This window comes from Tripterygium wilfordii, chromosome 7 (assembly GCF_013401445.1).
Source record: "Tripterygium wilfordii isolate XIE 37 chromosome 7, ASM1340144v1, whole genome shotgun sequence".
NCBI lineage: Eukaryota > Viridiplantae > Streptophyta > Magnoliopsida > Celastrales > Celastraceae > Tripterygium > Tripterygium wilfordii.
The window spans coordinates 2,905,450-2,929,599 of record NC_052238.1 but is presented as its reverse complement, the minus strand read 5'-3'; the positions used below and the strand labels follow the sequence as shown (position 1 = coordinate 2,929,599).

Here is a 24,150-nt window from a genome sequence, read left to right as displayed (position 1 = left end):
AGGACTTTTTGTTTTCTTTTGTTGAACGAATTCTTGCGATATACAGAGGCATTAAATAAATATATATCGAATAAAAGAAGAAATAAAAGAAAACAAGGTCTGTCATTGTGGATCCCGAGACACAGTGCAAGCTAGTCTGTATCGCGTGATAATAATTGTTGCATTGACTGTACACAGAGCTCCCGCGTATTCTACACCATGTTGCCATACTTCCTTTAATACACCATCCAAAAAAATAAAGGAAAAAGGCATTTTTGCTTCTTATAAAACTAGAAAAGATGTGCGGAATGATTAATTAGAAGAAAGTGAAAAAAGAAGTTAGTTTAGTAAAATCAAGGTTGAATGCCATTGAAAATATAAGCTAATACTAACAGATAGAGGAATCAAAATGATACAATTTGAAACTGATAATTGGTGACATAAATGTTTCACATGACTTGTTTACCCATTGCAAATCGATACGTATTACGTGGAAATTAATTACACCAAAAATTTTAAAATATGAAAATCTAAACATTTTATTAAATAATATTATCATATTTAAAAAAATTAACGTTTAAAGTTCGTACTATCCTATTTCAAAAAATTAATATGAATTTAAAGTGTTGGTTATCTATTTTTATATATTTTTGAAGATTATCACAATTTTTTTAATATATTTTTAAAAATCTGAAAAAATCATATAATTTGTTAAAAGGATATTTTGTTAGTTTTTTTGAGTTAAAATTCTCTGTATATCCTATTACCAACTATATCTTTGTTTGATTTAAAAATATTTTAATATTGATATTGATTGAGGAAGGAAAAAAATTAATATCGTAAAAATCTTATAAGTTTGGGAGGAAAAAAAAGATGAAGGTGTCTTTTACTTTTATATATATAGATAGATAGATTCTAAACTACTCAAACCTTAGTACAATTTATCAACATCACTTATATGAAGAAAAAAAAAAACAGAGAGTTTCCTAACATCTAACGTTGGTTAGATTCAATGTCTTACTTTGTTGGCACTTTGTCGGTAAAAGTGCACGGTTCTATTGCTTTGTATGCAATTATGTCATTATTTTACTTACCTGTTCGATTTTTTTAAAAATTACTTCCATTATAATGTACTAATCATCTTAAATTATGAGTTTAACTAATATTATTAAATCTGGATAAAGAAAGATGGGTTGTGGTCAGTTGACAGACAACGTAAAATATTGTCAACCTCTTTGGACCTTTGATTGTTTCAGATAAAGAGCACTCTTTTTAACTTACAATTCAAGACGAATTTTATGTATGGACCAACGTAGGTTAGACAAAGCTTATACTCCATTTTACAAGAACAAACAAGCTAAGTGTGAGGGTACGTAAATCGACCAAGTCAGAATTAAATGAAGTAATTATCGAAACTCGAAGTCCCATCATGAATTTAACAGTTCCATTTGGACGGAGTGACCAAGTTAAACCAGAATTTGGAATTCGCTGCTGTATCCACGAAATGCGTCAAAGCCTCACGAGTCTCTCGAGAAGCTGCCGGCCCCGGCCATGCAGCATTCATGAATCATGATCTACTCGCACAAACCAATTAATATAATAGTTCATATTTATGTAGAGAGAGAAAGTCAAAAGTCCCCAAAAGAATTATAAAAAGTTGGCATTGTAACACCGACGCCTGCCCTAAAGACTCGAGACACAAAGCCCAATTCAACTTAATTATTTTATTAAACGCTGTCGTATTATCGTCTTTTTTTGGATGTTTTCTTCCTCCAAAACTTTGGAAAAAGCCCTAATTAATTCTCTGGATCTCCGTGTGTTGACTTTCTATCAGACCAACTTGCGTTGCTTACCATCTCCCCGTATAAAAACGCACACCCTCTCTCACCCATTTACAACGACAACAAGAAGCCATCTTGAAAATTCATTCATTCATTCCTGCAAGTGAGTAAAACTTTCAACGTTTTAGCTCTATTTGTTCTACTTCAATGGAAATGGAGAATGAAGTTGAGATTCCTGCGCATTTTCTTTGTCCGATTTCGCTACAACTCATGAGAGATCCAGTGACAGTCTCAACAGGGATAACATACGATAGAGAAAGCATAGAGGAATGGCTATTCTCATACAAGCACAACACATGTCCTGTAACGAAACAAGTACTGTCGAGCGACACAGATCTAATCCCGAATCACACTCTCCGCCGTCTAATCCAAGCGTGGTGCACTCTCAACGCCTCCTACGGAATCGAACGGATCCCAACTCCTAAGCCACCGGTTGACAAGATCCAAATAGCCAAGCTCATCACGGAGGCTAAAAAGTTCCCTCACATGCAGTTCACGTGCCTTCAACGCCTCAGATCGATTGCTCTCGAGAGTGAGCGGAACAGAAACTGCCTAGAATCTTCCGTTGCAGTCGAGTTCTTAGTTTCAATCATGAAGAAGAATATTAATCAAGATCACGACAAGAACGTGAGTGATGAAGTGTTAAGTATTCTTTATCATCTCAAGCTATCAGAAACCAAGTTGAAGAGTTTGGTAAGAAATGACGAACAATTCTTTGATTCTTTTGTGGAAGTATTGAAAAATGGGAATTACAGGTGTCGAGCTTATGCTATAATGCTATTGAAGTCCATATTCGAAGTTGCAGATCCTGCAAATTTGATTAGTCTTAAACAAGAAATCATTGGTGAAATAGTGAACGTTTTACGTGACCAAATCTCGCATCAAGCATCAAAGGCTGCGCTGAAGCTTCTAGTGGAGATCTGTCCGTGGGGACGAAACCGAATCAAGACCGTCCAAGGCGGTGGAGTTGGACTTTTGATCGAGCTACTTCTTGAAGTGAAGGAGAGGAGAGAATGTGAATTGATTTTAGTTCTTTTGGATCAGCTTTGTGGGTGCGCGGAGGGGCGTGCGGAGTTGATATGTCATGGTGCGGGGATCGCGATTGTTTCGAAGAAAATATTGAGAGTTTCTCACGCCGCAAGTGATAGGGCAGTGAAGATTCTGAGCTCAATTTGTAGGTTTTCTGCGACTCTTAGGGTTCTTCAGGAAATGTTGCAAGTTGGCGTTGTGTCAAAGTTGTGTTTGGTGCTTCAAGTGGATAGCAGTTCGAAGGCTAAAGATAGGACAAGAGAGATATTGAGATTGCACTCTAGGGTTTGGAGGCATTCTCCGTGTATTCCTCCTCATTTGGTGTCTTCCTATCCATCCTGATGAGAAAGTGGTTTTTTTTTTTCCTTTAATTATTTTTCATTTGGGCCTCATATATATGTATGGATGGTGTATAAACCTCAATTGTTGAGATAAATTGTTAATTGTAATTTGGACTCAGCTGTACTGATTGTATTGTGAGTTTGTGAGTGGTATAAAACTTAATACGTCGTTCCATAATTTTGATACATACGTTTTCCTCCTCTGTTTGTTTCATCACAAAATTTAAGGGACCACGTGACCTTCCTCTCCCAATCTTATCTCCAAGTGGACTCCCAATGTAGAATCGACTGACGAGTCTTTCTAGCGTATTAATTTAGGGTCAAATTAATTTGAACTGCATGGTCAACTTTTCTACTAGACTAGATGAAGGCAGGTTGAGATAGTTCCATTTACATATATAACTACCAAAATTCTTTTGTTTTTTTTTTCTTTTAAAATTTTAGTCTCAGTCAGCTATTCAATAATATAATGGTGTAAATTTGAAATCTTAAGTATAACTACACAGAAAATATTTGCTCTCTTCTGATGAATTTCTAACCCATATATGGTTAATTAACTGCTTGATTTGTGGAATCATCATGCATTTTCGATGGAGACAAGCCAGTTGACCTTAATCGTATTGCTAATTCGACAATTACTGGGTCTTATTTTCTTTGTGACGTAATTTATGTTCAATTCTTCTGTGGTTTCCTAGTTATGTCTAGAAATTTGTGTTTTTCTAGATTTTCAAATGTGGTCAAAATTTTCGATCACAGCGGTTAATTAATTATAGTGTCAAAGTTTTTGTGGGTTTGAGACAACTTCAATCGACACTGATTTGTTAAATCATAAATTTCTTTGTTATCCAATAAACTAATTAAATCTTACAGACAACGGTCAATTTAAAATTAATACATGGCCCCGCTAGTTCCTTCCTTTATAGACTTGAGATTGAGAAGCTTCTCAGGCTAATAACACAATCTTCTTTGTTAAAATTTATACTTGACAATCATAATATATATATATATATATATGTTATACTATGTTATTAATCAACCATAATTTTTCAGTGGAATGGACTTTGTAAGAGCTGACGGGCCTGAATAGTGACCACTAGAATTAGCTAACCAATCCAAGGAGTGGTCCAAAGATGCTACATTAATGTTATTTGTTAGGAATAATATAGTCAAGGACACAAGTTTTTTACGTGGTTCACCCCAGGAAAACTGGCTGTTTCTACGGATTGTCTGATCCCAAAATTGCAATGCTGCTGCAAAATACAAACCTTTTTTTAAAATTAGAGTTACCCTGAAGCCTAGTTATTAATTAAAAGTTAAAACAGACTCCACAATATCAACATTTTTCAACGGAATGACTTGGATCCCTCCAAGAAAAGTGGAGTATTGTGATGACACAGCTCCAAATTGAACAATTCAGATCTGGACCATGCCTTTGGTATAATGATCTCCATATAATAAATATTCGGTGAAAAAATCAAAATTGAAGATTAATGGTCAAATATTCGAGCTGATTCTTATACAAATGGTCAAATAAAATATAGCAATTGGCGATGAATTCAAGTGATTTAATTTATACTATAATAACTATTAGTCATTATTTAGTTATGCACAAATATGTTATCGTACTTGTCTAAGAATAGATTTGGCAATTGGCAGGTGACCTACTAAAGTTCAGCTGTCAAAACGAAAGATGGATCTTTATTATTAAGAATAAAATAACATATTGTGGGGTGAATGCCTGAATGGTTTTACTCATTTTACATCCGAAGATAGTATTTAGAAATACTGTAATATGAATTTTCGTATTTGTCATATTTGTAGAGGTAAATTCCCCTACAATTACTTCACGAGTATGAATACGCCATGAAGCCCTTGGAATGAATTGCCTGAAAGGAAGAAATTCACCGGCAGTCGGACGGTCAGTGCATTCATCGCGAGGACTCTCTGACGGTCAAGTTAGAGAGAAGAATCACTGAATTGTTATTTATTTATTCATTAAATTCATACAAATTTTGTTGTAACATGAACTTGGTATCAACTATCAAGCATAACAGATATATGGGTTGAGCACAAAACTTTTACATACAAATTTTATGAGTGATTTCATTAGCATGTTTGGAATCGCGAAACCAAATTGAGTTTAAATTAAATTGATTAAGCAATAAGAATAAATAGTACAAGGAGGATCGAGGCATAGGGAGAGACAATATATTCTACCCAAATCAGGAGTCAGGACAAGAGGTAGATTGATTACTTACGCTAAATTAATTAGTCCTCCATTCCAACCTATGGTTTTGGAGCAATAGGAAGCAATGACATCAGAAGTGATAGGGATATTAGTTATCTCAGTAGTGGATGTGTCACTCACTGGTTCAATCACCACATTTCGTGGGTCCCTATATTTACATCAATCAAGGGACAACATCCATTACTGAGATTTTTTACTTAGATCCCTAACATTTTTACAATGACATTGTACACATTGTGGGGGAACTCTTCACCAGTGACATAATGCATGTATTATTTATAGTCAAACGTGAAATTGATAATTAGGGGAAAAGGGGTTGAATGTTGTCAAACCAAAGGTTAGATGCAAAAAAAGCCACCCAAACTGCACACTAATAAAAAGGAGAAAACCAGAAGGTAATTCTTGCATATGATTAGTGATTCTCACGAGTTCAAATTAGGTGATTCAATGGTCCAAAAGAAGAAAGGTTACCAAAGTTTCTAAAAGTCAAACTTAGCTACCGCCGCACCAGGAACCAATCAACCTCATTTCTACATATATACATTGGATACGAAACAAAAGTCAAGATAGAGATTGCAGTCCAGGTATTCATAATATATATCCATTCATCTGCCTTTATCTAATGAACTGTTTTACACCATGTATAGAACAAAATACAATATTAAAGTTAATTAACGAGGTTGCCATGTTAACAAATAAACAGCAATACAAGGTGAGTTGTTCCACACATTAGAATGCAACCTAAGAATCAGTCTTGCTCTCTCTTTCAAATAAGGAGCACAATCTGCTTGAATCACCATGCACAATTTAGACACCACACCAACCCTTAACATCTCCGAAAGAACTTCATTTGTGGCTGAAAATTTCGTAATCAAACCAAGTATATGTACTGCTCCATCGTTTGTTGCCGGTGAAACCCTTAATATTCTCTTCGATAACATCGCGAGGCCTCCCGCGTGATTCAAGAACTCAGCCCTCCCATCCGCGCAAGAACACAGTTGTGCCAAGAGATTGAATATGAATTCAGTGATGTTCTTCTCGGGCTTTTCGAACTCGAGTTCTATGAGCTCGAAAACCGCATTAGCTTCCACAATTTTCAATCTGTTTCTTCCCCAAGGACATGCTTCAATTAGTACTTGTAACGCCGCTTTAGTCGCTTGTTGTGAGATTCTATCTTTTAAGACCCTCACAATCCCTTTGAATAATTCAGGCTTTAACCTCTCCAATAGGCTTGTGGTTGCTACTTCGGTTACTTGTTTCATATGTAACACCGCATAGGTTCTTAAAGTAGCATGGTTATCCATCTTGCAACCCAAAACCCATGTCAACGAATCAACGAAATCATTATTTTCTTTGACATGAGGCTTGATTTCATCGGACGACGAACTCCAAACTAGATGGAGAATTCTCAAACATTCTTCGAGACCGATTGTCTTACCTTCCTTGAAACATTTTGTGGTCAAGGAAACCATAGCCTCCCCGATACCGGCTTCTGCCAAGCACTTCTTGTTACTCTCATTCTCTGTCGCTAGTGCTTCTAATTTCAGTAAACTCTTCATGCATAAATTGGGATTCCCAATACCATCAATGAGATGAAGAGCTTCTTGTTTGTTGAGAGGAGATCTTGGCGTAGGGATTCGCTCCACACGGCCTAAAACGCACCAAGCTTGAATCAGCCGCCGTAGAGTGTGATTAGGCGTCAAGTTCAAATCTCTCGGCAGAGGCTGGTTCGTGACCGGACATGTAGTGTCCCTGGCCGTCTTCAGCCAGTGCTCTATGCTTTCACGATCGTAGGTGATGCCGGTGATGGCCGTGACTGGATCTTTCATGATTTGCAGTGATATAGGACAGATGAAATACTGAGGAATCTCGACTTCTTCCATTGATGATCACAATACAATAATTGTAAGAAACAAAAAAGTGTACAAGCCCTTCAATGTATAATAGAGAATTGGAGAATTTGATTTGGTTCTTCCTTGTAATGGTAAGAGAAAGCGGCTTTTTAAATGGATATTCAGATCGCAGACTACCAACTTGATGCAACGAAAATTCTAGATGTATTTGAATGTATATTTTCTTTCTTTGTTATACTGGTCATACTTTTTCATCGTCCTTTTGTTAGTCAACCATTGAAATGTTGTGAATCATGTTTTATTAATTGCATGAATTTCCTTAAAGTTGACCAATTTGCTGCCAGATGGCGGGTATCGAGTGGACAGAAATGATGGGTGACAGTGTGACACCGGCAATAATGGTATGGTGGGCCTAAAAGTTCAATGTGTGGGCCCAGTTTTGAACTTCTCGGAATTCAAACTTGCTTGCCGTGGCACTTTGGACCGTGAGAGGGAATATACCAAACCCATATCTGTTGCTATTCGGATGCTGAATTCATACTGATTTTCTTCTTTCGCTGTATCCTGGGCTGGCCGCACTAACGTGTGGGAAACTTTTAACAAAATGTTTTACTGGAATCCTAGTAATTTATATTGTTCCTTAATTGATGTAAGTGTAGAGACTCATAAAATCTTATAATTAAACCAGAAAATGACATGTTAATTACTGAGAAGATCCCTATCACTTCTGAACTTCTAATATCAACTTTTTAAAAGCCAATTTTGGTTTGTTTTGCCAGTTTTGGACTTATATTACAAAAAAAAAAATGAAGAAAAAAGAATAATATTTTTTACAAAACCCTAGACTTTTATCGTACAATTAATTAGTCAATGACTAAGAAAATGGTGGTTAATTACATTGCATATGCATTCTGGGTTCTGGCGTTGTAATGTTGATAAATTTTTTGCACAAGTTGATGAGTCATACTTTGTGGGTTTATCTGGATCGCCGCCTTTTGTTGATCAATTAATTATTCATCTACATCTTCCAGTTCCAGATGCACAGCACAGTCAAAGTCTATAACTGCTATGACATATACATGTTTGACATTGCTTTTCACGATAAGAACTTATAGCTTAATTGTCGTCACCCTTTTTTCATATATAAATACCAACTGTAGGACTTGAATGGGTGAATATTATAGCAATAATGAAGAAAATAGATGTATTCAAAGGAAATATGCATTAAACACCCATATTTTTTATTCGAGAAGAACATCATACAAATTTGTTATTTAGATATTCGATATCATGAGTTTAAACTCCGGTCATCAGACCTAATTAAGCACACAAAAATTTATCACCTCACTATATGATAAGTTAGGTAAAGTCCAAAGCGTGGCTATAAAGATATTAGTATATCACTATCAAAAAGAATCGAACTCAAGACATTCTAAGTTATGATTTGACTGCATCGAGATTCATCACTAAACTATCATTCAAGTGATTTGGGATAAAAACTATTTTCATATATTAATTTTATCTTACTTTTACGTGAGTGTTATTTGTGCAATAAATTCAAATTTCAGAGGGTTTGAATGTATATTAAATTAAATAAAAAGTCGGACTCGAACGGTTTCAATTTATGGATTCAACACAAATTTATAGTCCAAATGTATCAGCAACATCGTCTGGAGTTGAAGTCTTGCAACTTGCAATAATATATATTCACCGAACTTGGTAATTTATTAGCATAGTTTTGGTAGCCTGGATCTAGATATATGTTTATTGGTCTTTGAGTTGAAGGCTTGCAAGTTGCAATATATGAAGATCCTTCATATATGTTTATTAATTCATCAAAGAATCAATTTCTCTGAAGAGAAAAACAACAAAAATTCTGTTAAAGTCTGCCTTACAACTCGTCAAGATATTTGGGAATAGTGAGATGATTTAAGTGTGAGATTTTCATGGGCAAAAGGCCATAACTCTCTAATCATAATTAAAAAAAACTAATTAATTTGTAGGGAATTTCTTTCAGTATTCAAGGTGATGAACCTTCAAATACGCATGCATGCACCGTCGCTAGGTTTACATATATTAATATATTACGTTTATACTATTCATGCTTGTCAAAAAAAAGAATCCACCATGGATGCTAAAGAGCAAGCTGCGGGTGGCCTCCATTTTGACTACGACTTTTCAAAGTCCAATCAATGCAAATGTTATGTAGTGTATGCATGTTTTCTGTTTAGTTTTATTTGGAGACTTGGACTAAGTTGTGCCGTTTCACTTTCGCAATTATTTAAGAACAAAAAAAAGTTGATATTTAACCAAAAGTTTACAATTTATTTTCTGTCTGGTCAGCAAGAGTGCACTAGGACGGTGAGTGTTAGGACTCAGTTGGGCCTGCGCTATGTGTAAAAGTTTTTCATGGGACAAAAACTAAAGCTAGTTGTCTAATTTGAAGAGCCCAAATAAGATCTTCGCTGAACACTTGTACGTTAATCTTGTGTTGGTGCCCAGAGATTGCACCCTGGACCGGATATACCTGTCTAAAAAATATATTAGGCCTAGGCCTAGAATCGTTACTTAGCCCAGTATCAGGCCCACTAACTAGCCTTCGGCCCGAAACAATAAATGAATAAATACCCTTATGGATTGTTCGGTTTATTGTTTAGCAATCCCGAACGCACTAAACCCTAACTCTGCTAAACCTTCTTTTGTTCACGATTTCTCAAATTTCGCTCTCTGTAAGCCAGCAAAAGCAATTATGAAGACAAGCTACAAGCGGCTGAAAGGAAGCGAGAGTTTTCGGCAAAGGCTGGTGTTAGCAACACTCTCGGCTACTCCGATTGTCATCGAAGACATTCGCGCCGACGAAACATGGCCAGGACTCCGCCCTCACGAGGTCTCTCTCCTCCGTCTCCTTGAGCGAGTCTCCGATGACTGCGTTGTTGAAATTAACGAAACCGGTACTCCTTTCTAGTGCATTACATGGCGAGCTTCTTGTTATTGTTTCTCACTTTTGATCCACTGCCTATCATCGCACCTCGAGATTTGAAGTTTATGATTCATTATATATTGTCTGTGATTTTGAATTGGTTGAAATCTATGTCGTAGGCACGAAATTGAGGTACAAGCCTGGGATCATAATGGGAGGTAGAAATATGGTGCACGATTGCGGAGTTAGCCGGTCCATTGGCTACTTTATGGAGCCGTTGATTTTGGTGAGCTTGTTTGGCAAGAAACCTGTTACGATTAGGCTTAAAGGTACTCGACTGCTCTATTTCCTGTGTTTCTTTTTCACGTTGAAGATGTTATAGTTTCATAGTGACGGATCCTTTAACCAAAGTACTGTTTGATTTAGAATAACGAATTAAAATCTCAGATATGTATCTAGTTGTGTGACACCTAGATAAGATTCCTTAGCTTGGAATTTTTCATTAACTTTCAGATCTGGTAAGCCATAACTTGGATGAGATTTTGCAAGCACTATTCCTCTGTAAAATTGAATCTCACTGTGGAGAGTGTTGTTTGAACGTTTCCATCAATTTTGAGATGACGTTTGTGATTGTTATATGGTTAGGTACTGTAATGATCCAAGAATCGTATTCTTAAACTCAAAAAGTAACATCTGTTGTTTGTTTTCAGGAATTACAAATGATTCCAAAGATCCATGTGTTGATACATTCCGTTCAACTACTTTGCCCCTGTTAAAGCAATTTGGAGTCCCTTCGGAAGGATTAGAACTGAAAATTGAGAGTCGTGGTGTTCCACCTCGTGGTGGTGGTGAAGTACTTTTGTCAATTCCCACTGTGCAAAGTCTAACTGTGAGTCCTAGGATCTAAGGTATTTGAAATGTGTGTATATGTGTTCTTTCTCATTTTCATGGTCTGTTGTTCAGGCCGTATCTTGGATTGATGAAGGAATGGTTAAGAGGATCAGGGGAGTTAGCTTTTCAACTAGAGTGTCTGTTCAGTTTGAAAATACTATGATTTATGCAGCTCGTGGCATCTTCAATCGCTTGCTTCCAGATGTTCATATATTTACTGATCACAAAGCTGGTCCGCAGGCTGGAAAGTGAGAATTCTATACATTGTAGATATTATTATCTGGCACTTTCTTTGCACATATCGTTTGCGCAAAGGTCATTGTATTAGGTTTTCATTAGCTGATGCAGTGTGATTGAATATCAGCTCGCCTGGTTATGGCATTTCACTTGTTGCGGAAACGACTTCTGGTTGCTTCATCTCCATGGATACTGCAGTTTCTTATGCTAGAGGAGAGGAAACTGGTGAAATTGAAGAGGATGAGAAGAAAGAGCTGATGCCACCAGGTGATTTAGGGGTGCAAATTGCTTCAATGCTCCTTGAAGAGATTGAGCAAAGGGGAGTGGTGGATTCAACACACCAGGTTTGTGTTGATAGCATCATCGTCATGAACTAAACAAAGTTTTCTCCTTATAATTTGCATACACCTATTTATTAATCACATGCTGCTCAATGCATTACAAAGTCTCGTCTTGCAAGCATCTCTACTTATAAGGTTACACGAGGATGCATTTTCATTTGTTATAGAATATCCATTAAGTTTCTGACTTTCTGTTTATGCGGAATCAAGATGGGTTCGGTTGGAAACCTATTAGCGTACCGTTCCATAGTGTTTCAACTTCATTCTGAGATGCCTTTTGCATGGAAATAAAGCTGAAACTCTAAGTCTAGGGTCCATTTTTCCTGAAAAAGGGTTTCATATATTTGTGTTTTGATTTTTTTTTGTATTTTTTCTGCCCCCTTGACTCTACACTTCCATGATTTGCTCAATCATTTTTCTGTTTGCATTGTAGGGTTTATTATTTCTTCTATGTGCACTATGCCCTCAAGATGTTTCAAAGGTTCGTGTGGGAAAGCTCTCTCCATATGGAATCGAAACACTTAGAAACATCAGAGATTTCCTAGATGTTAAATTTGTTATCAAGCCGGATCCATCAAGTGAGACAGTTATACTTAAATGTCTTGGATGTGGATTACAGAACCTATCTAGAAAGATATTGTGATTAGGACATCTAGAAGTTCAAGTTATGGTGGCTTATATGAACAGATGGGCCTTTTGTTCAAGTTATCATACAAAGGACTGTATGGCATCAGCAAGGGAGATACAGATACTCTGGTCTCATATCTGCCTAGTTGACTCAAAATTTTGGTATGACTGACTACTCTAATCTATGGTGATATGTGAGATTCATCGAACCTGTCGTGATTTTTAACGCCCGTTCACCTTTTCTTATAATGTTGATGAGGATCTGTCTTTTTTAGAGTTTGCAGTTTCAGAATCAGGGATGTAGCATCCCATTGAGCAATTGAGATGCTATGAGGTGTTACTGTTAAGAGGTTTGTTAATCCCTGCTCATTCACTGCATTGGTTGCATGTATTAAGTAATACAGGTGATATGGTAAGCATGATGTTTTGTATCCTAGATCACCACTTAATTTAATAAATTCAAATTTTCTAGGAAAGTAAGAAAGCTAAATAAGTTTATGGATGGTTATCATGCTATTTTAGTTAATTATACTATTGAAATTACTAATTAGGTGATAACCGAGTTCAGTATATGTTGAGTCTTTTTGAGGTCAATTTTCCTGCATTATTATTGAGATTCCTATGTTCATGTTGAATTATATGGTTTTTTTTTTCCTTCATAAGCCGTATTATGCAAAGGATCTTTTGAAACCCATATTCTAGCCTCGTTATAAGCCATTGTCTTGTTCGGCCCAAACCACCTAGCCCACTGTTATTTGTGTGACATTTGTGAACGATGTTGGGCCCAAAGCATTGCGTCTTATGCCCTAGCATGTTCAAAAAAAAACTTTTCAAGCCCAACTATTCGAGCCTTGCCTTGTTTATTAAATTTCCCATCAGAGTCCGCAAGGAACCTGGCGCAAAATATATTTCAGCCCAAGTCTAGATATAAACCGTTAAATTGAGACAAGGCCAATTGAGCTAATTATGGACAAAGCAAGGCCCAATCTATTGCATGAGGCCGAATGTTATTATGGTATCAAGTTGGGCAGAAAACATGGGACAGTTTTGGACAAAGGCCATTGGATGGGGCTTGATGTTAGAATGGCCCGAGTTTGGGCCTAGACACGGGCCAGTTATGAATAATGCGAGGCCCAAAAAATTGGATCAAGCCCTGTTTCAGCTAGGTCCAATGGGCCTAATGTAAAACATGGGCCAATTATGGACAAAGCAAGGCGCAAACCACTGGATCAAGCCCAAAGTTATTATGGGCCAGAGCTGGGCCTAAAATGAGCCAATTTCGTATAAAGCCAGGCCCAAACTGTTGGGCCTAAAAAGTCAGGCCCAAACAATTAAACCAAGCCCTATCCAATTATGGACAGGTGTTGGGCCTAGAACATGGGCAATTTTGAACAAAGCGAGTCCCGAACAATTAGATCAGGCCCAATGTTACTATGGGCCAGATTTGGGCCTAAAACATGGGCCATAAGGCAAAACGAAGCCCAAATCATTCAAACAACCCAGTTTTATTTTAGGACCAGTTTGGACGAAATGAGGCCTAAATCATTGGATCAAGCCGATTTTTATTTATGGGCCAGGGTCGGAACAATTTCAGTCTTAAGATATTGGATCTAGCCCAAAATGTTACAAGACAATTTTCCCCCAAATCCAACTCAGTACCCATCATGTCATTTAAGCTATCCGCCTAGCAAGAACTTTGGCCCGATATATATACTTTAGGCCCGGCCAGGAGGTATACCGTTGAAAATTTATTCTGATTTAGCCCAGCCCAATGGGCCTATTCACGTGCCAGTTTTGGACCAAGCTAGGCCCAAACACGCCATCCAGCCCAACATGTTCCAAGAAATCAACAATGCTCTGTCCAGCCCTACTTCTCAGTCCCTGCTATGTCAATAAATACACTCAAGTTTCCAAAAACAGCAGATTCCTTATTTCCTCAACCAAAAAACATAAGATGGAAATATATATAGAGCAACAGAAAACGTACCATTGCGCAATCACCTTTTCCAATGGGGCTCGAAATAACCTCTCGTGCGAATGAAGAGGTTGACAATGAAGGTTCCCCTGCAAAACAAATTGAAAACGAGTTTCCCGAGCAGAATAAAAAAGAATAAATTACACCTCGGTCATTTCCTTTTTCTATCATTACCTACTGGACCAATCTTCTGAAAAAAATCTATATTATCTACTCCATTATACAACAATTATTTTCACAAGCTATAGATGAATATGACTATATTTAAACCAAATGATGACGCATATGAGAGAGAGAAAAAAAAAAGTGGCAGCTTTACTCATCACCCCAAGCATCATGTCTCATTTTTTGCCTTGTAGAAATGCGATTCTTTCTTGCTTCTTCCTGGGTTTTTAGTTCTCGGGAACCAAAAGTTGTCGAAGACAACTTCAATCCCATTCCTTGGGCAATCAACCTCTGAGCAGTTCTTGCTGATGTCTGTGGCCTTTGACGAGGGGGTTCCAAATCTTAAAAGTAAACAACATACATCTAACGTCAGTTACTCTATCAACAAGCAATCCAGTCAGATCAAAGACAATGCTAACCTACAACTGGCTAAAAATGTGGCGGGAACAAAAGATATTAGTTGGATTAGATATCAACGGCTGACTAAGGATGAGGAGACTAAAGGATGCAGCAAAACTGGATAAGCAAAAGGTTCTCTACGTAAGAATTAAATGGGAGTTTCTAAAGAACTATTGAATAAATCAGAAGCCACCAGTAACCATAATACTGGAGCTGATAAGGGGAAGCCTACAATCTCACTATAAAGATCAATGGATTTTCACTATTCATTTAAATAAAAAAGGAAAAAAGATGGTTCATTGCCTCACCAATTGCATCCACATTTAATTTCAGAGGAGACTCAGAGTGATGCCACAGCATGTTATTACTGCCACTATAAGAGAGCCAATATATTTTTCATAATAACGCTGACAGATTTCTTATGTAATTTGGAATTCATTAGAATGCTGAAAGATAAGAAGCTACCTTTTGATGAGATTGAGCTCACAAGGATATCATTCTCATCGAGTATACGTACTGTGAACGGCCATCGAACTGAATTGAAGGCCTCAAGAGCTACATTCGAGGAATAAGATTGTCAACCAACTAAAGCTAGCAATTTGCAGCAGCATAATAATTATTGTTAAGAAAATCAAGTGAGATGAAATAGCTAGATATACAATAATGAAAACTCGAAAAGATTTTTTCTATTAAATATAGTGACACTCATCTATTGCCATGCTGCTTAATATATTGACACAGAACAATAATGATATATAGGTTAAAAGCCCTAGGAACCAATTCCTCATGGTGCACATCATGGACAGATTCCACATCATGAAGGCTATCATAAGAAACTCCATTTCCAACTTACCACACCAACAAAATTAGAATGCCAAGTCAACAAACATTGTTTCCAGTTAATTTGACCTCATCTGCATACCATTACGATGTTATACAAGAGCATTCTCAACAAATAACAACAGCTTGCCACATGGAAACAAGTATACCAGGAAATAAGGTATGAAAATATTTAACTGGTTTCATAAACTAAACATCGTGCAATTGGTAATATTAGTATAAGCTGTAGTTACCAATTGATGTGTTTTAAACACTGCAAGTGCTGTCGTATCATTGACCCAACGAATAATGAAACCACAATCTCTGAAGTCCTGAAAGAGCTTCTCGAGATCAATTGTGCGCAAAGTCGGAGAAAAGTCAGCCAAAACGAGGACATGACGTGTACCGCATATTGCTGTATTCAAAAAGGATAAAATAAAATGAAACTTTTTCCAGACCTTTCAAGTTATTTACGCACAAGAACACAATAATATTCAAGTTTCCAACCTGAACATCATGCCTATTATTGATGGTATCTCTCGTTGAAGCAATGAAACACACTCTGAGCACTCTTTTAGGTTATGTTTTTAAACGGAAAAAGAAGATATATTGCAGGCACCAAGAGTGTGCCCCTATGAGATAGACAGAAGAAGATAAATACATCACTTCTATAAGGTAAAAAAATACTGAAAACACACACCCACGAGAACCAGAACCCAAGAGCATCAAATCAACAATCTGGAACATATCCCAATTGAGACTCAACGCCTTTGAAAGATCTCTCAGTTTAGGTTCTTTTGTGTGTATTTGAAACAAGTCGACAGAGAGAAAACAAAAGGGGACGCTAATGTAAATAAAACGCAAAATTTCAACTAATAGAAGGGTTTTTGATATGTTTGTGTTCCAAGTATTTCATATAATCTCTATCGAGCCTAGTCACAAAGTAAATAGATTCTGTCATACAAGGGGAGAGGCACAGAGTCTAGAAAGAGTATCCCAAATTGAAAGGAAAAAGAAGGAAGTGCATTTGCAGGAGTGTAATTCAACAGCACACTGCAAAAATTAAATTGTGAAACTGATAATACTGTCCACCGAAATATTGCATCACCACCTAAACTAAAAAATAAGCAGCACCAAAGACTAAAACATCCATAAGATTAGCGTTTTAAAAAAGGACAACAACAAATTTAAGAACATCAAAGATTTATATGTATGAAACTGATTCAAACTGACTAAGTGAGCGCAGATGGCTTACAGTGTTTTAGTAGAGTGTTCTCTTATTTTAGACTGGAAACACTTTCAGTCTTTACGTCATCAAGAAGAGGGTAATCAACTGGTCGTTCGCTATACAATTCGCTTTTCGTATATGCAAATGTCCCCCTTCCACATCGCTTAGGGGTCTGAATTTTGGTTTCTTCCAATGTAAGATTTGATACTCCAGGTAAGCATTGTGAGGAAAGCAATTCATTAGGAGAACGATCTGCAATAGCTTCCCAATCTGCGGTTTTCACAAAACAATTTGCTTCACAAACATCTCACTACTAAATCATGGACAACAGTGAATTAAAATTTCAAAGGCATGAGTTTAAGAACTTCAAATCATCATCAACGAGTAATCTAAATAGGAAAAAGCAGTTATGCTGAATTGCTGACGTTTTTAAATGCACCATTAAAAGAATATATCCTATGTAACAGCATTTGAAATATTCAATCCGTTTATCAAGTATATACCTACACCATTCTTGTTCAACGTTGTTCCCAAGTCATTATCACAAAAGTAAAACCCTAAAAAACTGCTGGTCTTCTTTTAGTTCTCTCTACCCTTTCCGCTTTTGGCCATTAACTGATTGCTCGAATGCTATGGCCAAAAGTACTGCAGCTAGCCTTTCCTATTGCAAGAGAAAATCAACATTAAATCCTAAATTAGTATTTTATAGATATACCTGTTTTTCATGACTTGAATGATTTGAACTCATACACAGGAATTGCAGGAGCCTAAGGTTCTATTCCAAGAAAGATTTTCATCACAAATCATTAACGATTCTCTTAATGTCAGAAATTGCTAAATATTGTTCTTCATAGGTTGCAACAATGGTATACAGATTGCAATTGTACTAAACTGGAAGTACGTAATCAATAACAAAAACAAAAGAAAAAAGCGACGGCAACCTACCATCTTCTGCAGCCCCGTCATCTGGAGTCCCTTCATGACATTTCGCATCACCAGTTGATGCGGACGATCTTAGACCATGCCCTTTCACAAAGAATACAAGGACATAGATCTCAGCAAATTAATGAAGATAACACACATGAAGATTTTAGAACTAATCGACGGCAAACAGAACATCAAAAAGCTCAAGGAAATAAAAGTGTACCATCGTCAGAGACCGATGAATCATTGCAATACAAGCCGACACGAGACGAGGATTCCTCATCTTCTTTTCTCAAATCGTCCTCCACATTCTGCACAGCACTGAGAAAAAACACACGGAACGCATGGTTCAGGGTTTTGAGCATCTAACAGAGAACGGAATAAAAAAGGAATGAGAGTAGTACCTGAAATGGCGATGATAGCGGAGAGCGCGTTGTTTGAGCAGGGAAGCGCGAGAGAGTAGTTCGTCAGATTTAAGTGAGAATGACTTGGAGGAATAGAGTTTAGCTAAGTCGGTGAGAGCAGAGGCCAACAGGAGATCCGCCGTGTCGGAAGGTGTTAGGGTTTCGAGCTTCAAAACAACGGACTCAAGCAGAGCTCTAGCCTGCTCTGAGTCACCGGAAGCCACCAGATCCTCCACCTGCTCGCTCCAATTTTGATCATTCTGGTGGTTATGGTTTTCGCTAGTTCCTTCTTCTACTGGTGTTCCCATTGTTACTCACTTCGATCGAATCGTTGTTTTACTGACTAAAGAGAGAGAATTGGAAGTTGGCTCCTAAGTCCTAATCTCGCGCGAGTTGTGCACCACCGGGCCTGGGCTTTAACGCAGCATAAAAAGCCCACAGCCGGGCCTTGTGTTGGCCCGGTCTTCATTTAGCAACTAACTTTCCCCGGTCTCTTAAAATAAACGCACTTCTTCCACTGTGTAGATTCTTCACAAACCAGAACTTTGTTGTATAAATTAACAACGGTTCTTGTTCTTTTCTTGTCGCTAGCAAATGCTTGTCGCAAAAGTTGTAATTCGAGAAAAGATCTCGTATTAAAAAATATGGGGTTGAATCTACCGTTGTCATCGTTGGAAGACATGCATCATCAACCATTTAAAGAATTTATTTTCCTAGGTCAATCATAGAGCTCCGCATGATAAAAATGACACGTAGGCAAGTAGCCTCTCACCTAATTACGAAGATTTGGACAGAATATAGTACGAGCTAGAAAAAAAAAAGGCTCTACTAAAAATCTGACGCCTGTATCATGTATTCTGACCTTCATGATTAGTACTGCTCTACAGATATCATACAAAGACCACATACGAAGCATGCATGTACAGTAGAAAACAATTAAAGAAATAGGGATAGTAAATATGCATGCATGCAGGCACATATTCCTACACGTATGTATTAGAAACGTGGACTGACATATGGATTCAAACCAATTGGAGAAAAAATTTTGAGATTGAACACAAACATTATGTATATAGGGTTTGTATTTCCAATCTATATCTATTTCCAGTATCACCAAGATATACATATATAATAAAATCATCAATCATTAAACTAAACACTATGCACAATGTAAGAGTACTTATACTCTGCGAGTATAGCTTGGCTGTACTGCTTTTGCTTCTCCTTTATGAGCTAGTTACAATCTAAGTATAGGACCAGTAGATCAATCAGGAGGTAATCCCATAATCCAAGAACATGAAGTGCGTGTTCTCAGGCCACAAAGTCTGGCAGCAGTTGTGCAACAAACCTCTTCCTGTTCTGAACTTCAATGTCTTCTAAACCAGCTGTAGTAGAATGAGAATTCTGCGAATTGTTGTTTATCCCACAAAAGTCAGTACCACTAGTAATGCCCATATCAAGTCTCCCCAACTGAATATTCTGACCGGACATGAAGTTATGTTGACTTGCTGAGAAAGATAGATTCTCACTAAGTCCAAGAGTTAGTGAAACATTACCATTCCCTTTAAACCTGGACCCCAACTGTTCAGGACTAAAGTAACCGTCAAATCCACCACCACCATGATCAGTACTAGTAGCGTTTGTAACGAACGAGTAGCTACTCTGAGGGTTGTGCATGATGTCACTGCTTCTCCGTTTACTAAATTGACTAGTTCCCTCCAATTCAGCTGATCTAATAATGTTGAAGCCTTGTTGCTGTGGAATTGATCCTCTGATGTGGGATGTCGAGATCGCAGGGTTAGGAAATTCACTAGGAGAGGAGTTTGGGTTCTGGGAATTCTTCAGCTTTTCTGGCTCAGATTGACGTGCCTTTGCACCAAAAGTACTCTCCTCAGGAACAATATTGGAAGTTGATCCGGGTTTATTGTGCTGCTCATTGTTGCTGGCGCTTGCATGATTCGCAGAAGGACCATTTTTGTCTTGCTCCTTCATTTCTACCAAGTACATTTCTTCGACCATCGGCTTCCATAGTCGAACCCTTGCATTTATAAACCAATTAGACACCTACATTGTTTCAAAGAATACTTTGTTATGGCATTAATAATTAATTTATGAAGATGTATTGTTGAGCTCTCTAAAGAGTAGTGTAAGTAACCTGGCTCCTAGTAAGCCCTGTTTGTTTGGCAAGTATGACTTTGTCCGAATCCTTCGGATAACTACAGAAACAAAGATTACGATGAAATTTTAAGTAGACAAATAAAAATAAACAATGTCAAACTCAACCTAAGTGAAGCAGTAATGAAAATGATAAAAAAATCTCAGTATTTAGTATCCCAATTATTGAATTAGATGCACATGATTCAAGTGAATTTATGGGCTCCACAAGTTTCACATGATGCACATAAGATCTTGTGCGTACAATTCAGCAATTGCGATATCTGGGATACCAAGTCCTGAGATCTTTGTCGTTAGTGTGAATAAGTGAGGAGCACTTACGGATGAAGGAAGTGTTCAAAAAGCCAAGCGCGAAGGACAGAAACTGCTCGTTCAGGCAATCCTCTCTGGGGTCTCCAAGGATTGTGTTGGATCATTCCTAGCTGTTGAATAGCTCTCTGTTGTCGAAGGTGATGATCTACGTACTTGAGTCTTGAGCCTTCAATCTTCACTCCTGAACAATCCTCGTCCCCTAAGCTCTCGTTTGTGGCCTTTATTTGTGAAGATATTGCATCCTTAAGACACCTGAATTGCTTTGAAATAGTTTGTAATGCAAGAGCTGTGTATGACTTCGCTGAGCCGAGCCCTGCTGCTTGCTCGAATGAAGATACTACCAGCTGCATTTGGTGGTGGTATTGTCTGTATCTTTGCTCAACCTTGTAGTACACGAGAAACAAACAAAAGAAATTAACGAAGTTTGAATCAAACTTGAACCAGGCTAACTGGTCATGCATGCAAATTCAAGCTGATTGAAACCAAAAATATAAGTTCGAGGATAAAAAGCAAAATCGGCAGATCCCTAACACTAACGTACACATAATGATTTTTTTCACCAAACCGACATTTATTAGTGAAATATATTAGTGGATTTTATACTAACTGTTCTATTGACAGGGGACCTAACATTATTAATTTAGTGTCTGTTTTTGTTTTAGAGCAGGAAATGAAACAGCAAATGTGATCCACGAAAATCTTGTCTTAATGACAACTAAGGTTAAATACAGCAAGAAATATATATCAAAGCACATACACGTACATATCAATAAATACCTCATCAATCATGCTAACAAGCTTTGCCTTCTTCATCTGCAGGTCCTGCCTTTGTGCTGTTGTGAGTTCTTGAACTCGTTTACCATTACCATCAGCACCACCAGCAGTTGAACCATCTTCTGCCACAGATTCTTTATTCATCTTCATCTTCTCTTTATTACCCTCTGTAGGGTCACTACTCTTTATTTCCTTCCCAATATTAACAACTTCATCAAGTAGCTCTTGTATCACCCTCAAATACTTAGACCTGAAAATCCCATCCGACGCCACCGACACTGACGGTGGCGATAATTCTCTAGAAACTCTCATATCACCACCACCACGACCGTGCCGTTGAATTTCGTGTTCCCCACCAATTGACTTCTGTCGCGACGAAAGGCTAAGCGACAGACCTTGCTGCGTTTGTGACCGTACATCTTGTGCCCCCACCGACACTACTGTAGAAACAATTCCAGCTGAACTTTGATCCAGAGAACCCCACATGTTGTTCTGAAAGTTCAGCATACCGATTCCGTGATGGGACGACGGACGGCTGGGATCGTTCGAATTGGGAGAAAGGAGCGGGACGCCCAGTAAGTGGTGGTTCTGTGGTGGCGCGTGTGGTATGCTCGTTGGGCTGAGCGCGTTTGAAGGGGGGTTGAAAAATAGTATGTTTGAAGTTTGTTGTGGTGGTGTGTCGGAGTAGGATAAGTAATTAGGGTTCATGAGATAAAGGGTCTGAATTCCTTCAGGAGGTGGAGCTGCAGCTTGGATTTCTGGGCTTCCATAAAAGTAAGTCGTCATTTTTGTGCGGAACTGACAAATCCAGACTACAAAAAGCTGTTTCTATATATAGTACTCGATCGCTTGTCCTGGAAGCTCCAATTAAGCTTGATTCATAGACATTTGACCCGATTTTCGTTCCTACAGAGCAAATTAAACTAAGATGAGTCCATCAATCAAGAACTTAAGAATCTGATCCGAAACTCTGTAATTTGAGCTTCTTTGGGAGCAGAGGAAGGCATGCGATATGCAAACACGGTGTATACATAAAGACACAGAAAGAAAGATAGATAATACAGTTAAGAATGACACAAACCCCGTCAAAGATTCATCTGTCAGCGACACAAGTAATAAATATATATAAATAAAAGAGAGAGATTGAAAGGAACCCATGAAAGCAGTAGCAGCAGAGAGACAGGATTTGTACCATGAAAATCTCTTTAGTAGGTTTGAAAGGCCGGGAGGGGGGGGGGGGGTTGATGATCTTGTCAGACTAGATTTCCTCCATTTTCTTGAAGTGAAAGTGATGATAACTAATAATAAAAACTATGAAAGATGAGCCTTTTAAATTAAGGGGTCTCACATCACATTAAAGATATCCTCATCCACATTTTTGTATTTATTCACTATTTTTCTCACTACTCCTTTGAAAATTTTACTATTGTTTAATAATTTGACACCTTTGTCCTAATGTACTACTACTCTCATGTACAGGAACATATTCTTCCCCCCTTAACTCCCATTATTTGGGTCAAAATTTTCTATAATTGGGTAACTTCACTAACTTGTGCAATGATTTGTAATCACACGGTTAATAATACGTCAAGTCACACATGATTAACGTGTAGTTCTGTATTAATATCAAACGTAGCTCCTTCTCCTCTCTATATGCATCAATCTTGCAATGGCAGGAGATTCAAATCACCCATGAAACCAAAGATAATTCCAGTGACTGAATTAGATACCTCCTTTTCAAACCCTTTTAATAAAAAACAAAAGAGAGCCAAAACTGTTAAGGGAAAAAAAAGGGTGGGGCCCAATAGTAGAAACAAACAGCTGAAAAACGAGGAAGCGTCTGATTCCGCTTAGAGGCTTTAATAATAGAGTTTTTGTAGTTGGAAGAGTTAGTACTTAAAATATCTTCCTTGTCTACCACCATATCTCTTGTAACTTTTTGTGTGCATTTTTTGTGGTTGTGCTTCAATAGAGTTTTCGGATGGATAATGCGAATTCTAGACTCCAACAAATCAGAGCTGGGCACCCTAATTGATGGCTTTCAGTCTTCCAAAACACACTTGCATAGAAAAGAAAAAAAGAAAAAAACGCGCAATTGATTTCCTATTTTCCAGCTTTTTGGGTAGCTACAAAAACCTGTTCAATTATTATTAGAAAATTTAGCTCAAACACTATAAATTAATATTGTCTGTTTTGGAATAGAAGGTTCGCACGTTTTTGTTTTTCTTAAGATATCATCATTGATTTTTAGCCACAGAAAAATGCGTTGGTTGTGTGAGAATAACTTGACATTTGCTTATATGTCATTGCGTTGAGTTATGTCAGTGCAATGTGTGATAATTTTTTTTCTTTTGATAAACTGGCTGATTTTATTTGAATAAAAAAAATAACCAAAAACACCTAATAGGGACAAACCTAGCTGAAACAAAGAGGGAAGACAACAACTAGGAAGGGAGAGCTGCAGTTATGTATAAAATGGTCTTTAACATTCCCCCGCACTTATGAGTTGAGTTATGTTATACTCAACAAGCGAATATGTAGGGATCATGTCCAAATGGATTGAATTTTTTGCGCTGATACCATGTTAAAATATCTAATCCTAACACAAAAAATCAATATTGTCTGCATTTAGCCAAATATCACGTAGATTTATTCTTTTTTAGCCGTC

General features: G+C 37.5%; 5 protein-coding genes across 7 annotated transcripts; 2 read left to right on the top strand and 3 right to left on the bottom strand.

The window, feature by feature from the left end:
- Positions 1 to 1,882: 1,882 nt before the first annotated feature.
- On the top strand, positions 1,883 to 3,307 carry LOC120002745 (E3 ubiquitin-protein ligase PUB22-like). Its single transcript, XM_038851534.1, has one exon. It carries the CDS (start codon positions 1,968 to 1,970, stop codon positions 3,189 to 3,191), a length of 1,224 nt encoding a protein of 407 aa, XP_038707462.1. The 5' UTR covers positions 1,883 to 1,967; the 3' UTR covers positions 3,192 to 3,307.
- Positions 3,308 to 5,990: 2,683 nt separating this feature from the next.
- Positions 5,991 to 7,453, bottom strand: LOC120002270 (E3 ubiquitin-protein ligase PUB23-like). The gene has a single exon (XM_038850959.1). It carries the CDS (start codon positions 7,319 to 7,321, stop codon positions 6,110 to 6,112), a length of 1,212 nt encoding a protein of 403 aa, XP_038706887.1. The 5' UTR covers positions 7,322 to 7,453; the 3' UTR covers positions 5,991 to 6,109.
- Positions 7,454 to 9,956: 2,503 nt separating this feature from the next.
- On the top strand, positions 9,957 to 12,783 carry LOC120001391 (probable RNA 3'-terminal phosphate cyclase-like protein). Its single transcript, XM_038849701.1, has 6 exons — positions 9,957 to 10,242; positions 10,391 to 10,540; positions 10,922 to 11,100; positions 11,175 to 11,350; positions 11,467 to 11,683; positions 12,114 to 12,783. The coding sequence occupies exons 1-6, from the start codon at positions 10,041 to 10,043 to the stop codon at positions 12,321 to 12,323; spliced, it is 1,134 nt and encodes a 377-aa protein (XP_038705629.1). The 5' UTR covers positions 9,957 to 10,040; the 3' UTR covers positions 12,324 to 12,783.
- Positions 12,784 to 14,470: 1,687 nt separating this feature from the next.
- LOC120001483 (coiled-coil domain-containing protein R3HCC1L) lies at positions 14,471 to 18,615 on the bottom strand. Its single transcript, XM_038849841.1, is given in 7 exon segments — positions 14,471 to 14,788; positions 15,312 to 15,410; positions 15,928 to 16,080; positions 16,921 to 17,163; positions 17,839 to 17,919; positions 18,041 to 18,138; positions 18,222 to 18,615. Coding segments are annotated over 7 exon segments (1,173 nt in total). The 5' UTR covers positions 18,530 to 18,615; the 3' UTR covers positions 14,471 to 14,597.
- Positions 18,616 to 19,285: 670 nt separating this feature from the next.
- On the bottom strand, positions 19,286 to 22,783 carry LOC120002241 (BEL1-like homeodomain protein 1). 3 transcript variants are annotated; one of them, XM_038850921.1, is made up of 5 exons: positions 22,675 to 22,783; positions 21,486 to 22,388; positions 20,718 to 21,091; positions 20,377 to 20,437; positions 19,286 to 20,285 (listed from the first exon to the last, which is right to left on the bottom strand). In XM_038850921.1, the coding sequence occupies exons 2-5, from the start codon at positions 22,266 to 22,268 to the stop codon at positions 19,533 to 19,535; spliced, it is 1,971 nt and encodes a 656-aa protein (XP_038706849.1). In that variant the 5' UTR covers positions 22,269 to 22,388; positions 22,675 to 22,783; the 3' UTR covers positions 19,286 to 19,532. The 3 variants fall into 3 exon arrangements, with proteins under 3 accessions (XP_038706849.1, XP_038706850.1, XP_038706848.1); XM_038850922.1 differs by lacking the exon at positions 22,675 to 22,783 and adding an exon at positions 22,564 to 22,578; XM_038850920.1 differs by lacking the exon at positions 22,675 to 22,783 and having other exon boundaries at positions 21,486 to 22,553.
- Positions 22,784 to 24,150: the final 1,367 nt, after the last annotated feature.